The sequence below is a fragment of the Anabrus simplex genome, chromosome 3, assembly GCF_040414725.1.
Source record: "Anabrus simplex isolate iqAnaSimp1 chromosome 3, ASM4041472v1, whole genome shotgun sequence".
NCBI lineage: Eukaryota > Metazoa > Arthropoda > Insecta > Orthoptera > Tettigoniidae > Anabrus > Anabrus simplex.
This window is the reverse complement of record NC_090267.1, coordinates 264,419,556-264,436,318: the sequence shown is the minus strand read 5'-3', so window position 1 is coordinate 264,436,318 and position 16,763 is coordinate 264,419,556. Positions and strand designations below refer to the sequence as shown.

At 38.2% G+C, this 16,763-nt stretch overlaps 1 protein-coding gene across 2 annotated transcripts in view; it reads right to left on the bottom strand.

The window, feature by feature from the left end:
• Nucleotides 1-220: 220 nt before the first annotated feature.
• The window catches only part of LOC136867208 (neuroligin-4, Y-linked), a 173,660-nt gene continuing 157,117 nt past the window's right edge, over nt 221-16,763 (bottom strand). For both annotated transcript variants that reach the window (XM_067144339.2, XM_067144340.2), the window contains exon 12: nt 221-513. In XM_067144339.2, coding sequence (XP_067000440.2) covers nt 270-513 — 244 coding nt within the window. In that variant the 3' untranslated portion in view covers nt 221-269. The remainder of the gene's footprint in view (nt 514-16,763) is intronic.

Genomic DNA, 16,763 nt, shown 5'->3' with positions numbered 1-16,763 from the left:
CAGAAAGAGGATCAAGCAATGATGGGACCGAGCAAAGTAAAGTGGAAGGTGAAACAAATGAGGATGGGATACTGTACTGGTACATAATCACTTGCCCCACAACGTGTCACAACCTTACTATGACTAATAAACTCACTTTTTGGTTTGTTCCCTACTTGTCACTGTGAGGATTCTGTTGCAAATAAATAAATAAATAAACAAATCAATCAATCAATCAATCAATCAATCAATCATAGCATTATTTATTTACTAATAACAATCACAATTAGTTACACATACTGTATATACAAGAACGCTGTGAGAGCTAGTAGCAAGTACAACAGGTTGTGAGCCAGGTGACTCCTGGCTGAGATGTTATGCTCTGTTTCTTTCTTCTGATTATTCACTGCAAACTCCTGCTCAAAGCCTTGTTTCAATGATAAGGTCTTATCTATCACTAGGTAGGTCTCCTCAGAACGCGAGTATGGACTCCATAGCACTCCGTCAACCTTGTCTGCCTCCTCAGTTGGAACTCTGCAAACAAAAAATGACTCTCTCAAGAGAATGTCACTACTTCTTTAGACATTAGGAATGCTGTAGACATGATAATATGCTTTTGGGCTTTTGCAGTGTCAAGAAAATAAGATGAAATTCTTTACATTTTGCAGAGAACTTTACTGGTTTGAATTTAAGAATGCTTTACCATTGGTCTATTGTGAGTGATACTCTCGTTCATAAGCAGATAGCTTCCAAGTGGAGGGTGATGACACCACATGACCTCTCACTGGGAAGGCTAGCGCACAGTGAGTTTAAACGTTGCTTCTTGTAGAGAACAGGTAGGGTGAAAGATGAGTCATAGCCGGCCCTGTGGTGTAGGGGTAGCATGCCTGCCTCTTATCCGGAAGCCCCGGGTTCAATTCCCAGCCAGGTCAGGGATTTTTACCTGCATCTAAGGGCTGGTTCGAGGTCCACTCAACCTACGTGATTACAATTGAGGAGCTATCTGACGGTGAGATAGCGGCCCCAGTCTAGAAAGCCAAGAATAACGGCCGACAGGATCCGTAGTGCTGTCCACACGACACCTCATAATCTGTAAGCCTTCAGGCTGAGCAGCAGTCGCTTGGTAGGCCAAGGCCCTTCGGGGCTATTGTGCCATGGGGAGGAAGATGAGTCGTAAAATGGCCTTGAGTATTCGAGAGAAGAACTTTGTTGTTGAGCATAACTTCCACTCATCTGAATGTGGCCTTAGTGATGGGCCACATATGACACAAGTACTGACCTTATTTAGAGCAGAAACATACAGATTTGTTGCTAGTGGCAAAATTTTGCCACAGAGGATCAGTGCTGTGTCAGTGCTGAAATTGATTTGGGAGAAAATTACCAGCCACAGACAAGAAGCATGCAGGGTTAGTGTGGGAGAAGATTTTTATGATCACCAAAGCAAAGTCTGTGACTTATTGCTAAAGAAGTGAGTATGAACAGAACATCTATACATGTACTTATCTATGAACTGGGAGCTTTCTCATATTGCACACTAGTGTGTCATCAGTTACAATATGTAGACAAGAATGGAACCTATCTAATCTGTGCTTGCACATTGACCAATGAACATTTCCTTGACAATACCTGGTTTTCAGATGAATGTCAAGTTACACTGAATGGTTACATGAATAAACAAACAACAATATTTCTGGAATATGAACAATCTACTGTGGTGATAATATGATCCTTGTACCCAGAAAACATTACTGTGTGGAGTACCATCTCAAGTAATGCCATAATTAATGCTTACCTTATTTAGGATGACCAAGAAACTCTATTTACCATTACTCAAGAGAGGTACAGAGAATTTATTATCTGGAGGTCTGTGCATGATCTGAAGCGCTTTTGATGAGCTTGAAATCGTGTTTTAACATGCACTGGGGAATGCTGAAGAAGCATGTCTACTGTGATCCAATGATTCATGATACTGACCAGTTGAAAGTGAGGTTATACATGTATTACATTCATTTACACAGGACACAACTGCAGCAAAGTTCAACAATTCATAGGGTCGCTACGAAAAAATGTTTGTTGTTGGATGGCCGACATTTGGAATGTGTAAATTAGCCTGCAGCTTGGATTTATTGATACATGTAGAGTTTTTCATTATACTTACACAATTAAATAAAATAATATACAGAATATATTGCATTTTGGCATACTTATTTTCTGGTCTTACTGTGTACATATGTACAATAATCTGCATTACTGAAATATCTGTACCATACAAGATGATGCACGAAATTTATCTCATTAAATTTTGTTCTTAAAACTCTACTGCTAGGGTCGGCCAGCACAGGACGAAGGGGGCAACTCATGACTCCACGCAGGCTGGCAAGTATTGGGGTGGCAATATCTTAAAATATGTACAGCGAATACATGGTTTACAATAGACGAATTGAACTTAACAACGGAAGTTTTGATTTAATGAAGATTGGCTTGTCTGTCTTGTATGGACAAGGTTACCTGCCATGTTGGCCATGCCAAGATCTTTCACACCAATGACTAGTTGTTGTTTTTTATTTTAATTTAGAAATAGACGATGAAAGAGATTTAGTGGCTAATGATAAATTGGCAGGGAAGAAACGTATGTTGGTGGCTTTATGTTAGAGTTATGTTTAATAATTTTAGAACTAGTTTTGTTTTAATATTACATGTCTGAAAAAATACCAAAAGAGAAGGAGCATTTGCAATATTATTTTATTTGTTTGGCAAGTACCATTTAAAATCTGAAATTTCCTGTGTATTTGTTTAATGGATTTGTGATGTGATGATGTTGCAAGAAATGGCTGCTTGAATTAAGAAAGAGAAAATTACATTATGGTTAACCTTTATCTAACTGGGTCTGGTCTTCGAGACTGTGCAAATTGTTTTTTACTCCAAAAACTCCTTTCGGTATATCTTACAGACCAGAGTTGGGTGATACAAAGTGCTTGCAATTTTCAAAAAATAATTATGTATTTCAAATAACCACTTGTATTTTCTTTATAGCAATATAATGACATTTCACTTAGTCATAAAGAACATTTCCAACATAATGCAAATATACAGTATGTACACAAGTGGACATATCTGTACATTTTGTAATTGACTTTAGCTGACATTTTACTAAACATTTCTACTTATCTTTTTAATACTTTGCTTTATCCTGTTGCAGTACATTGAAATAGATCCTACTGGTCAATAATTCATCAACATCATCATCATTTAACCGTCTCCAGTTTCCTGGGTGTGGTGCAAGAGTGCTCTCCATTTATGTCTCCTCTACTACTACTACTACTACTACTACTACTACTACTACTACTACTAATCATCTTCTTCTACTTCTTCTTCAAGTTTACACAATTCCACTCTTCTTCCTTGCAGATCATCTTTTATTTGGGGGATCCACCGAGTCCTTGGTGTGCCCCTAGGTCGCTTTCCCTCCAGATCTCTGTCAAACCATTTTTGTGCTACCGTCTTCAGATCCATCCCATTACATTAAAAAATACACATTTCTGTAAAGTGGGGCAAAACCATTAATTTTCAATGGTTTTTACTTTTTTAAATTAACTGTATTAATATGAATTTCAATTTTTTTAAATATTTTTTTAATTATATTCCATCTTTTGTCTATTCAACTGTGTGTATTGGAAATATGTAGTACCTACCTTAAAATTATGAGATCTTGAATTTTGATCAGTTTTACCTCACGTGGATTAGCCATATGTTATGCCTTAATAACAGTTTGCTCTCTTTATTTCTAAATCCATTAAATATTCCTCTGAGGCACCAATTAATAAAAATTGGGTGTTTTATTTCTAATTCATATTTTCTCTCTTCTCTTTTATTCAACATGGCATTGCTTACAAATCTGATACAGTTTTGGACATCTGAAATGGCATAACTAACTAAAACTACAACTGACAAACTAATGTTGTCTAAATAAACACTTCATTTTTAAAACTGATCACAACCTTGTGAGACTTGAAAAACAACAAAGGTAATGTGAATGACAGGAAGCATGACCAACAAATGGCAAATAAGTTAATATGGGAAGGACAGTTGATTCAGAAAGTGATAGAATCAACTAGAGGGAAGAATATTCTGGATGTGGTGCTGATAAAACCAGATGAGCTCTACAGAGAAACCGAAGTAATAGATGGTATTAGTAATCACGAAGCTGATTTTGTGATAGTTAAAAATAAATGTGAAAGAAAGGAAGGTATTAAAATTAGGACTATTAGGCAGTACCATATGGTTGATAAAACAGGCATGAGGGAGTTTTTGAAAAGTAAATATGATCGGTGGAAAACAGTAAGTAAAAATGTAAACAGACTCTGGGATGGGTTTAAAGCAATTGTTGAGGAATGTGAAAATAGGTTTGTACCTTTAAAGGTGGTAAGGAATGGTAAAGATCGAATATATTATTACAGAGAAGTAAAGAGACTAAGAAGGAGGTGCAGGTTGGAAAGAAATAGAGTTAGAAATGGCTGTGGAAGTAAGGAGAAATTGAAGGAACTTACAAGGAAATTGAATCTAGCAAAGAAGTCAGCGAAGGATAACATGCTGGCAAACATAATTGGTGGTCATAAAAATTTTAGTGAAAAATGGAAGAGTATGTATAGGAATAATTAAAGAACAAGGGGAGTGTGTATGCAAGGATCTTCAAAAGGCAGAAGTAGCCTAATTTTTTGCTTTACGTCACACCAACTCAGATAGGTCTTTTGGCGATGATGGGACAGGAAAAGGCTAGGAGTGGGAAGGAAGCGGCCGTGGCCTTAATTAAGGTACAGCCCCAGCATTTGCTGGTGTGAAATGGGAAACCACGGAAAACCATTTTCAGGGCTGCCGACAGTGGGGTTCGAATACTGGATACTGGCCGCACTTCAGCGACTGCAGCTATCGAGCTCGGTACAAAAGTATTTAGTCAGCAGTATGTAAAGATTGTTGGTTACAAGGATAATGTCCAGATAGAGGAGGTATTAAAATTTATCTATGACAACAATGACATTTTACAATGTGCGAAAAATGAAAGTATCCTCCAAATCAATACATCATATATTCCGTCATTAGATGGAGTAAACAAGATCAGACATGTTTCGGCTCGTTTGAGCCATCTTCAGTGAAAAAAATATTAGGGGGGTTGGAATAATTTACATAATATGATTTGAAAAAATGCTAAAAAACATAATGAAAGCGCAAATGAAAAAACAAACAAAAGAGAGCCTATACGGAAACAAAATTAGCACAAATATACAATATTTACATCAATATGCAGAGCAAAAAACAACTTATTGTGACAAAATTCAGTGAAGCAGGTGTTAATTTGAAATAATAATAGATACTAAAAACTGCGTTAACCTAAGAAACAAGGGAATGAGAAAACAAATGATGTAGATGGAAATGAATAATAGTAGCACATGGTGAGGTTGTGGACCTCATAGTTTACAAACTATTAGTTTATAAAAATCACAAAACAGTTTGAAATCTCTGTCAAAATCATCTTAGTGGAAACCCATCACCTCAAATTGGTCAGGAGGAGAGCGGGAGCAAACATTTTGAGAGAAACCAAGCCTGAATTAACCTGCAGGCGAAAAGCCTGTGATAAGGAGAAAAAAACACCATGAAATTTAAGGCTTTAGAAATAGCAGCATTCTCAATATTTTCTCAATCTAGCGGTCCCTTTCTTCATTATTGTTTCATAATGTTGGCTGGTGTTTTGCCTTATTATAGAGGGGTCGGAAGAGCCGCATATAAAAATATGAGAAGCTGTGTTAGGTGGAAGACAGATGCATAGTAAATTGTAGTAATCTAGTGGAAACCGTCAGTGAAGTTCTAATCTGTAATGGAAAAAATGAGGTTGTATGAGAAACATGGGTTGATAAGTAAAAAGTGTGGAATGGTTGTGAAGAATGCTAAACTTACGGTGTGCAGTAGGTGGTGTCCTCTCTAGTGGCCTGGCTTTCTCAAAGTAACGGTCTCGTTCGCGTGATCGAGTCTATTGTTGGTTCGGCTGTGTTTGCTAGGATGGAAGGAGCGGAGGGGGAAGGGGAGGTGCAGGGCTGGTTTGAGGAAGGGAGGGGTGTTGAGTTGGGGAGATGGAGGTGGGTTTGTTTGGCAAATATAAGGAATGAATGTTTCAAGAGGATGTTAGTTTACTCACTGACTTCTAAAGCTCGAATGGCGTGGCCTTCTCAAAGTGACGGTCTCGGTCGCGTGATCGAGTCTATTGTTGGTTGGCTGTATTTGCTAGGTTGGAAGGAGCGGAGGGGGAGGGTTGGTGTGAGGGGGGGGGGGGGGAGTGGTGGTGAGTCGGGGAGATGGAGGTGGGGTTTGTTTGTGTTATGGAAATTCTGACAAATGTATGGGATGAATGTTTCAAGTAGAATGTTCTTTTTCTCGCTGACTTCATTTAAATTGTGGGTGGGGTTCATAAACTGATCTAAATCGATGTGGATGCTCTCGAGAATGTTGAGTAAGGTGCCTTTTTGCTCATAATGCAAGATCTTCAGGTCTTTATCTATCGAAGTGTATTTGTGGCTGGATGCTTTATGGTGTTCGCTCATAGCTGAAAAACGATTATATTTGAGAGCGTTGCGATGTTCGGCGTATCTTATGACAAAATTGCGGCCTGTTTGACCTATGTAGCTGGAATTACAGGATTGGCACTTTAATTTGTAAACTCCGGAGTTCAAATATTTGTTGTTGATGTTGCTATTGTTCTTGTTGACAGTGTGTGGATTGAAAATGAGTTTGGAGTTGGTGTGGGAGGTTCTGTAAGCTATTTTGATGCTGTGTTTCTAGAAAATGTTAGAAATTTGGTAAATGCTACTATTATTGAAAGTGAATGTGGAAAATTTTTCTTTTGGAGCGGAATCTTTAACTAGGGTAGTCTTGGGTCTGCTTTTGTATCTATTGATGATTCTGCTGATGAAGGTTCTATTGAAACCATTGTGTTCTGCAATGCTGTAGATGGTATTAATTTCTTTTTTGTAATTCTTGCGAGATAAAGGGATAGTTAATGCTCTGAGGACCATGCTATTGTAAGCTGCTTTTTTATGTATGTCTGGGTGCACAGAGGTCTGATGGATGGTATTGATGGTGTGGGTGGGTTTCCTGTATATATTGAAGGATAAAGTGTTGTTGCTGTTGCGCCTAATGGTTAAGTCCAGGTAATTAAGGGCTTTATTGTTTTCTGACTCTATGGTGAATTTTATATGTGGGTCAATAGAGTTGAGAAATCCAAGTACTGTGTTGCTGTTAGTAACGTGGGAGTCTAAAATAACAAAGGTGTCATCTACAAAGCGTGTCCAGTGTTGAATGCCATTGATCTTGCCAATGATGTGAGAATGTTCTAAATGATCAATGTAGATGTCTGCAAGGATTCCTGAAGCTGGTGACCCCATGGGAAGACCTATCTGTTGGTAAATGACATTGTTGAAAGTGAAGAAATTGTTGTTCAAAGTAAATTCAAGAATTCGAATAAATTCATCTATTTTGCCTATACTTAAATTGCTGAATTTGGAGAGATTGTTTTTGATCAATTGTACGGTGCTGTTAAGGGGAACATTAGCGTACATGTTGGTAATATCAAAAGAATGCAGAGTGTGGTGTTTGGATAAATTAAAGTGTTTGATCTTATTGCAGAATTCTAAGGAGTTCTTTACTGATGTGTTGGCTTGAAAACGATAGTGTGACTTGAGGAATTTGTGAATGAATCGAGATACTTCATAGGTCGGACTGTTTCTGAAATTGATAATGGGTCTTATGGGGATGTCTGTTTTATGGATCTTGGGTAGCGCTTTGGCTGTGGGAAGTTTCGGATTCATGATAATCATTTTGGATTTTTCAAGGTCATTAAACAGAAATGAAATGTTCTTGATGATGGTTTTTAGGTCTCTTTGTATTTTATTAGTTGGATCTTTTTTAGAGGTTATGAAGTTGTTGTCTGCAAAAAACGTGTGTGCTTTATTAACATAGTCACTTTTGTCCATGATTACGGTAGCATTTCCTTTGTCGGCTTTTGTTATAATTAAGTCGTTTTGTTTCACTTTTTTCTTAAGTTTGTTTACTTTAGCTACGTGCACTGTGTTGGGTTTAATGGTTTGTTGTTGATTGAGGATGGAAGATAGCTTGTTTTTGACTTCATATTGGACCTCTTCTTGTATATTTATTGGTAATTTATTAATGGCCAATTCAGATTCAGCTATGGTGGAAATTAAATTATCACGGTTAGAAGGATTACCCCAATTATGTTTAGGTCCCTTGCTCAGCACATCAAGATCATCGGCATCAAGAATGATTTTACTTAAGTTTACTACAGGTTGGTGAAAATCATTAGGCCTTGTGTTATTTGAGTTGTTATGTTTGCTAAGCATTGTTTTTGTTTTTGAGAGAGCGTTCCATTTCTTGTCAAGTGTGTTTTGTTTCTTTAACAAAGTGAGGTTAAGTTTGTTGGAGACGTGTAATTGAAAGGACGTCCATTCGAGGGGGCAAAGGAGAGTGGAAACTTCTAAATGAGTTTCATATAGTTTGTGGTTCAGGAGAGATTTCTTTTTATGGAGAAATTTGATTTCCTCTTTAATCCAGATTTTATCGGTTTTAAGTTGAGTCGCGCGAGTTTTTGCTGTATTTCTGTGAGTTTTCTTGGTAAACTTTAGAAAGTTGGGGGTTACGTCATTAATCAAGCATTTTTTCAAAAAACGTAAGTCTTGCCCTAATTTGGCGACCTTTATTTTGAGATTGCAATAAAGGTTAGCTTTCTTCTTTGCCTGGATGGCATTTCCATTACAAGATATTAGAATCATTCCGTATTGACGGTTTTCACTTTACAATGTGCGAAAAATGAAAGTATCCTCCAAATCAATACATCATATATTCCGTCATTAGACGGAGTAAACAAGATCAGACATGTTTCGGCTCGTTTGAGCCATCTTCAGTGAAAAAAATATTAGGGGGGTTGGAATAATTTACATAATATGATTTGAAAAAATGCTAAAAAACATAATGAAAGCGCAAATGAAAAAACAAACAAAAGAGAGCCTATACGGAAACAAAATTAGCACAAATATACAATATTTACATCAATATGCAGAGCAAAAAACAACTTATTGTGACAAAATTCAGTGAAACAGGTGTTAATTTGAAATAATAATAGATACTAAAAACTGCGTTAACCTAAGAAACAAGGGAATGAGAAAACAAATGATGTAGATGGAAATGAATAATAGTAGCACATGGTGAGGTTGTGGACCTCATAGTTTACAAACTATTAGTTTATAAAAATCACAAAACAGTTTGAAATCTCTGTCAAAATCATCTTAGTGGAAACCCATCACCTCAAATTGGTCAGGAGGAGAGCGGGAGCAAACATTTTGAGAGAAACCAAGCCTGAATTAACCTGCAGGCGAAAAGCCTGTGATAAGGAGAAAAAAACACCATGAAATTTAAGGCTTTAGAAATAGCAGCATTCTCAATATTTTCTCAATCTAGCGGTCCCTTTCTTCATTATTGTTTCATAATGTTGGCTGGTGTTTTGCCTTATTATAGAGGGGTCGGAAGAGCCGCATATAAAAATATGAGAAGCTGTGTTAGGTGGAAGACAGATGCATAGTAAATTGTAGTAATCTAGTGGAAACCGTCAGTGAAGTTCTAATCTGTAATGGAAAAAATGAGGTTGTATGAGAAACATGGGTTGATAAGTAAAAAGTGTGGAATGGTTGTGAAGAATGCTAAACTTACGGTGTGCAGTAGGTGGTGTCCTCTCTAGTGGCCTGGCTTTCTCAAAGTAACGGTCTCGTTCGCGTGATCGAGTCTATTGTTGGTTCGGCTGTGTTTGCTAGGATGGAAGGAGCGGAGGGGGAAGGGGAGGTGCAGGGCTGGTTTGAGGAAGGGAGGGGTGTTGAGTTGGGGAGATGGAGGTGGGTTTGTTTGGCAAATATAAGGAATGAATGTTTCAAGAGGATGTTAGTTTACTCACTGACTTCTAAAGCTCGAATGGCGTGGCCTTCTCAAAGTGACGGTCTCGGTCGCGTGATCGAGTCTATTGTTGGTTGGCTGTATTTGCTAGGTTGGAAGGAGCGGAGGGGGAGGGTTGGTGTGAGGGGGGGGGGGGGAGTGGTGGTGAGTCGGGGAGATGGAGGTGGGGTTTGTTTGTGTTATGGAAATTCTGACAAATGTATGGGATGAATGTTTCAAGTAGAATGTTCTTTTTCTCGCTGACTTCATTTAAATTGTGGGTGGGGTTCATAAACTGATCTAAATCGATGTGGATGCTCTCGAGAATGTTGAGTAAGGTGCCTTTTTGCTCATAATGCAAGATCTTCAGGTCTTTATCTATCGAAGTGTATTTGTGGCTGGATGCTTTATGGTGTTCGCTCATAGCTGAAAAACGATTATATTTGAGAGCGTTGCGATGTTCGGCGTATCTTATGACAAAATTGCGGCCTGTTTGACCTATGTAGCTGGAATTACAGGATTGGCACTTTAATTTGTAAACTCCGGAGTTCAAATATTTGTTGTTGATGTTGCTATTGTTCTTGTTGACAGTGTGTGGATTGAAAATGAGTTTGGAGTTGGTGTGGGAGGTTCTGTAAGCTATTTTGATGCTGTGTTTCTTGAAAATGTTAGAAATTTGGTAAATGCTACTATTATTGAAAGTGAATGTGGAAAATTTTTCTTTTGGAGCGGAATCTTTAACTAGGGTAGTCTTGGGTCTGCTTTTGTATCTATTGATGATTCTGCTGATGAAGGTTCTATTGAAACCATTGTGTTCTGCAATGCTGTAGATGGTATTAATTTCTTTTTTGTAATTCTTGCGAGATAAAGGGATAGTTAATGCTCTGAGGACCATGCTATTGTAAGCTGCTTTTTTATGTATGTCTGGGTGCACAGAGGTCTGATGGATGGTATTGATGGTGTGGGTGGGTTTCCTGTATATATTGAAGGATAAAGTGTTGTTGCTGTTGCGCCTAATGGTTAAGTCCAGGTAATTAAGGGCTTTATTGTTTTCTGACTCTATGGTGAATTTTATATGTGGGTCAATAGAGTTGAGAAATCCAAGTACTGTGTTGCTGTTAGTAACGTGGGAGTCTAAAATAACAAAGGTGTCATCTACAAAGCGTGTCCAGTGTTGAATGCCATTGATCTTGCCAATGATGTGAGAATGTTCTAAATGATCAATGTAGATGTCTGCAAGGATTCCTGAAGCTGGTGACCCCATGGGAAGACCTATCTGTTGGTAAATGACATTGTTGAAAGTGAAGAAATTGTTGTTCAAAGTAAATTCAAGAATTCGAATAAATTCATCTATTTCGCCTATACTTAAATTGCTGAATTTGGAGAGATTGTTTTTGATCAATTGTACGGTGCTGTTAACGGGAACATTAGCGTACATGTTGGTAATATCAAAAGAATGCAGAGTGTGGTGTTTGGATAAATTAAAGTGTTTGATCTTATTGCAGAATTCTAAGGAGTTCTTTACTGATGTGTTGGCTTGAAAACGATAGTGTGACTTGAGGAATTTGTGAATGAATCGAGATACTTCATAGGTCGGACTGTTTCTGAAATTGATAATGGGTCTTATGGGGATGTCTGTTTTATGGATCTTGGGTAGCGCTTTGGCTGTGGGAAGTTTTGGATTCATGATAATCATTTTGGATTTTTCAAGGTCATTAAACAGAAATGAAATGTTCTTGATGATGGTTTTTAGGTCTCTTTGTATTTTATTAGTTGGATCTTTTTTAGAGGTTATGGAGTTGTTGTCTGCAAAAAACGTGTGTGCTTTATTAACATAGTCACTTTTGTCCATGATTACGGTAGCATTTCCTTTGTCGGCTTTTGTTATAATTAAGTCGTTTTGTTTCACTTTTTTCTTAAGTTTGTTTACTTTAGCTACGTGCACTGTGTTGGGTTTAATGGTTTGTTGTTGATTGAGGATGGAAGATAGCTTGTGTTTGACTTCATATCGGACCTCTTCTTGTATATTTATTGGTAATTTATTAATGGCCAATTCAGATTCAGCTATGGTGGAAATTAAATTATCACGGTTAGAAGGATTACCCCAATTATGTTTAGGTCCCTTGCTCAGCACATCAAGATCATCGGCATCAAGAATGATTTTACTTAAGTTTACTACAGGTTGGTGAAAATCATTAGGCGTTGTGTTATTTGAGTTGTTATGTTTGCTAAGCATTGTTTTTGTTTTTGAGAGAGCGTTCCATTTCTTGTCAAGTGTGTTTTGTTTCTTTAACAAAGTGAGGTTAAGTTTGTTGGAGACGTGTAATTGAAAGGACGTCCATTCGAGGGGGCAAAGGAGAGTGGAAACTTCTAAATGAGTTTCATATAGTTTGTGGTTCAGGAGAGATTTCTTTTTATGGAGAAATTTGATTTCCTCTTTAATCCAGATTTTATCGGTTTTAAGTTGAGTCGCGCGAGTTTTTGCTGTATTTCTGTGAGTTTTCTTGGTAAACTTTAGAAAGTTGGGGGTTACGTCATTAATCAAGCATTTTTTCAAAAAACGTAAGTCTTGCCCTAATTTGGCGACCTTTATTTTGAGATTGCAATAAAGGTTAGCTTTCTTCTTTGCCTGGATGGCATTTCCATTACAAGATATTAGAATCATTCCGTATTGACGGTTTTCACTTTACAATGTGCGAAAAATGAAAGTATCCTCCAAATCAATACATCATATATTCCGTCATTAGACGGAGTAAACAAGATCAGACATGTTTCGGCTCGTTTGAGCCATCTTCAGTGAAAAAAATATTAGGGGGGTTGGAATAATTTACATAATATGATTTGAAAAAATGCTAAAAAACATAATGAAAGCGCAAATGAAAAAACAAACAAAAGAGAGCCTATACGGAAACAAAATTAGCACAAATATACAATATTTACATCAATATGCAGAGCAAAAAACAACTTATTGTGACAAAATTCAGTGAAACAGGTGTTAATTTGAAATAATAATAGATACTAAAAACTGCGTTAACCTAAGAAACAAGGGAATGAGAAAACAAATGATGTAGATGGAAATGAATAATAGTAGCACATGGTGAGGTTGTGGACCTCATAGTTTACAAACTATTAGTTTATAAAAATCACAAAACAGTTTGAAATCTCTGTCAAAATCATCTTAGTGGAAACCCATCACCTCAAATTGGTCAGGAGGAGAGCGGGAGCAAACATTTTGAGAGAAACCAAGCCTGAATTAACCTGCAGGCGAAAAGCCTGTGATAAGGAGAAAAAAACACCATGAAATTTAAGGCTTTAGAAATAGCAGCATTCTCAATATTTTCTCAATCTAGCGGTCCCTTTCTTCATTATTGTTTCATAATGTTGGCTGGTGTTTTGCCTTATTATAGAGGGGTCGGAAGAGCCGCATATAAAAATATGAGAAGCTGTGTTAGGTGGAAGACAGATGCATAGTAAATTGTAGTAATCTAGTGGAAACCGTCAGTGAAGTTCTAATCTGTAATGGAAAAAATGAGGTTGTATGAGAAACATGGGTTGATAAGTAAAAAGTGTGGAATGGTTGTGAAGAATGCTAAACTTACAGTGTGCAGTAGGTGGTGTCCTCTCTAGTGGCCTGGCTTTCTCAAAGTAACGGTCTCGTTCGCGTGATCGAGTCTATTGTTGGTTCGGCTGTGTTTGCTAGGATGGAAGGAGCGGAGGGGGAAGGGGAGGTGCAGGGCTGGTTTGAGGAAGGGAGGGGTGTTGAGTTGGGGAGATGGAGGTGGGTTTGTTTGGCAAATATAAGGAATGAATGTTTCAAGAGGATGTTAGTTTACTCACTGACTTCTAAAGCTCGAATGGCGTGGCCTTCTCAAAGTGACGGTATCGGTCGCGTGATCGAGTCTATTGTTGGTTGGCTGTATTTGCTAGGTTGGAAGGAGCGGAGGGGGAGGGTTGGTGTGAGGGGGGGGAGGGGAGTGGTGGTGAGTCGGGGAGATGGAGGTGGGGTTTGTTTGTGTTATGGAAATTCTGACAAATGTATGGGATGAATGTTTCAAGTAGAATGTTCTTTTTCTCGCTGACTTCATTTAAATTGTGGGTGGGGTTCATAAACTGATCTAAATCGATGTGGATGCTCTCGAGAATGTTGAGTAAGGTGCCTTTTTGCTCATAATGCAAGATCTTCAGGTCTTTATCTATCGAAGTGTATTTGTGGCTGGATGCTTTATGGTGTTCGCTCATAGCTGAAAAACGATTATATTTGAGAGCGTTGCGATGTTCGGCGTATCTTATGACAAAATTGCGGCCTGTTTGACCTATGTAGCTGGAATTACAGGATTGGCACTTTAATTTGTAAACTCCGGAGTTCAAATATTTGTTGTTGATGTTGCTATTGTTCTTGTTGACAGTGTGTGGATTGAAAATGAGTTTGGAGTTGGTGTGGGAGGTTCTGTAAGCTATTTTGATGCTGTGTTTCTTGAAAATGTTAGAAATTTGGTAAATGCTACTATTATTGAAAGTGAATGTGGAAAATTTTTCTTTTGGAGCGGAATCTTTAACTAGGGTAGTCTTGGGTCTGCTTTTGTATCTATTGATGATTCTGCTGATGAAGGTTCTATTGAAACCATTGTGTTCTGCAATGCTGTAGATGGTATTAATTTCTTTTTTGTAATTCTTGCGAGATAAAGGGATAGTTAATGCTCTGAGGACCATGCTATTGTAAGCTGCTTTTTTATGTATGTCTGGGTGCACAGAGGTCTGATGGATGGTATTGATGGTGTGGGTGGGTTTCCTGTATATATTGAAAGATAAAGTATTGTTGCTGTTGCGCCTAATGGTTAAGTCCAGGTAATTAAGGGCTTTATTGTTTTCTGACTCTATGGTGAATTTTATATGTGGGTCAATAGAGTTGAGAAATCCAAGTACTGTGTTGCTGTTAGTAACGTGGGAGTCTAAAATAACAAAGGTGTCATCTACAAAGCGTGTCCAGTGTTGAATGCCATTGATCTTGCCAATGATGTGAGAATGTTCTAAATGATCAATGTAGATGTCTGCAAGGATTCCTGAAGCTGGTGACCCCATGGGAAGACCTATCTGTTGGTAAATGACATTGTTGAAAGTGAACAACAATTTCTTCACTTTCAACAATGTCATTTACCAACAGATAGGTCTTCCCATGGGGTCACCAGCTTCAGGAATCCTTGCAGACATCTACATTGATCATTTAGAACATTCTCACATCATTGGCAAGATCAATGGCATTCAACACTGGACACGCTTTGTAGATGACACCTTTGTTATTTTAGACTCCCACGTTACTAACAGCAACACAGTACTTGGATTTCTCAACTCTATTGACCCACATATAAAATTCACCATAGAGTCAGAAAACAATAAAGCCCTTAATTACCTGGACTTAACCATTAGGCGCAACAGCAACAACACTTTATCCTTCAATATATACAGGAAACCCACCCACACCATCAATACCATCCATCAGACCTCTGTGCACCCAGACATACATAAAAAAGCAGCTTACAATAGCATGGTCCTCAGAGCATTAACTATCCCTTTATCTCGCAAGAATTACAAAAAAGAAATTAATACCATCTACAGCATTGCAGAACACAATGGTTTCAATAGAACCTTCATCAGCAGAATCATCAATAGATACAAAAGCAGACCCAAGACTACCCTAGTTAAAGATTCCGCTCCAAAAGAAAAATTTTCCACATTCACTTTCAATAATAGTAGCATTTACCAAATTTCTAACATTTTCAAGAAACACAGCATCAAAATAGCTTACAGAACCTCCCACACCAACTCCAAACTCATTTTCAATCCACACACTGTCAACAAGAACAATAGCAACATCAACAACAAATATTTGAACTCCGGAGTTTACAAATTAAAGTGCCAATCCTGTAATTCCAGCTACATAGGTCAAACAGGCCGCAATTTTGTCATAAGATACGCCGAACATCGCAACGCTCTCAAATATAATCGTTTTTCAGCTATGAGCGAACACCATAAAGCATCCAGCCACAAATACACTTCGATAGATAAAGACCTGAAGATCTTGCATTATGAGCAAAAAGGCACCTTACTCAACATTCTCGAGAGCATCCACATCGATTTAGATCAGTTTATGAACCCCACCCACAATTTAAATGAAGTCAGCGAGAAAAAGAACATTCTACTTGAAACATTCATCCCATACATTTGTCAGAATTTCCATAACACAAACAAACCCCACCTCCATCTCCCCGACTCACCACCACTCCCCCCCCGCCTCACACCAACCCTCCCCCTCCGCTCCTTCCAACCTAGCAAATACAGCCAACCAACAATAGACTCGATCACGCGACCGAGACCGTCACTTTGAGAAGGCCACGCCACTCGAGCTTTAGAAGTCAGTGAGTAAACTAACATCCTCTTGAAACATTCATTCCTTATATTTGCCAAACAAACCCACCTCCATCTCTCCAACTCAACACCCCTCCCTTCCTCAAACCAGCCCTGCACCTCCCCTTCCCCCTCCGCTCCTTCCATCCTAGCAAACACAGCCGAACCAACAATAGACTCGATCACGCGAACGAGACCGTTACTTTGAGAAAGCCAGGCCACTAGAGAGGACACCACCTACTGCACACCGTAAGTTTAGCATTCTTCACAACCATTCCACACTTTTTACTTATCAACCCATGTTTCTCATACAACCTCATTTTTTCCATTACAGATTAGAACTTCACTGACGGTTTCCACTAGATTACTACAATTTACTATGCATCTGTCTTCCACCTAAC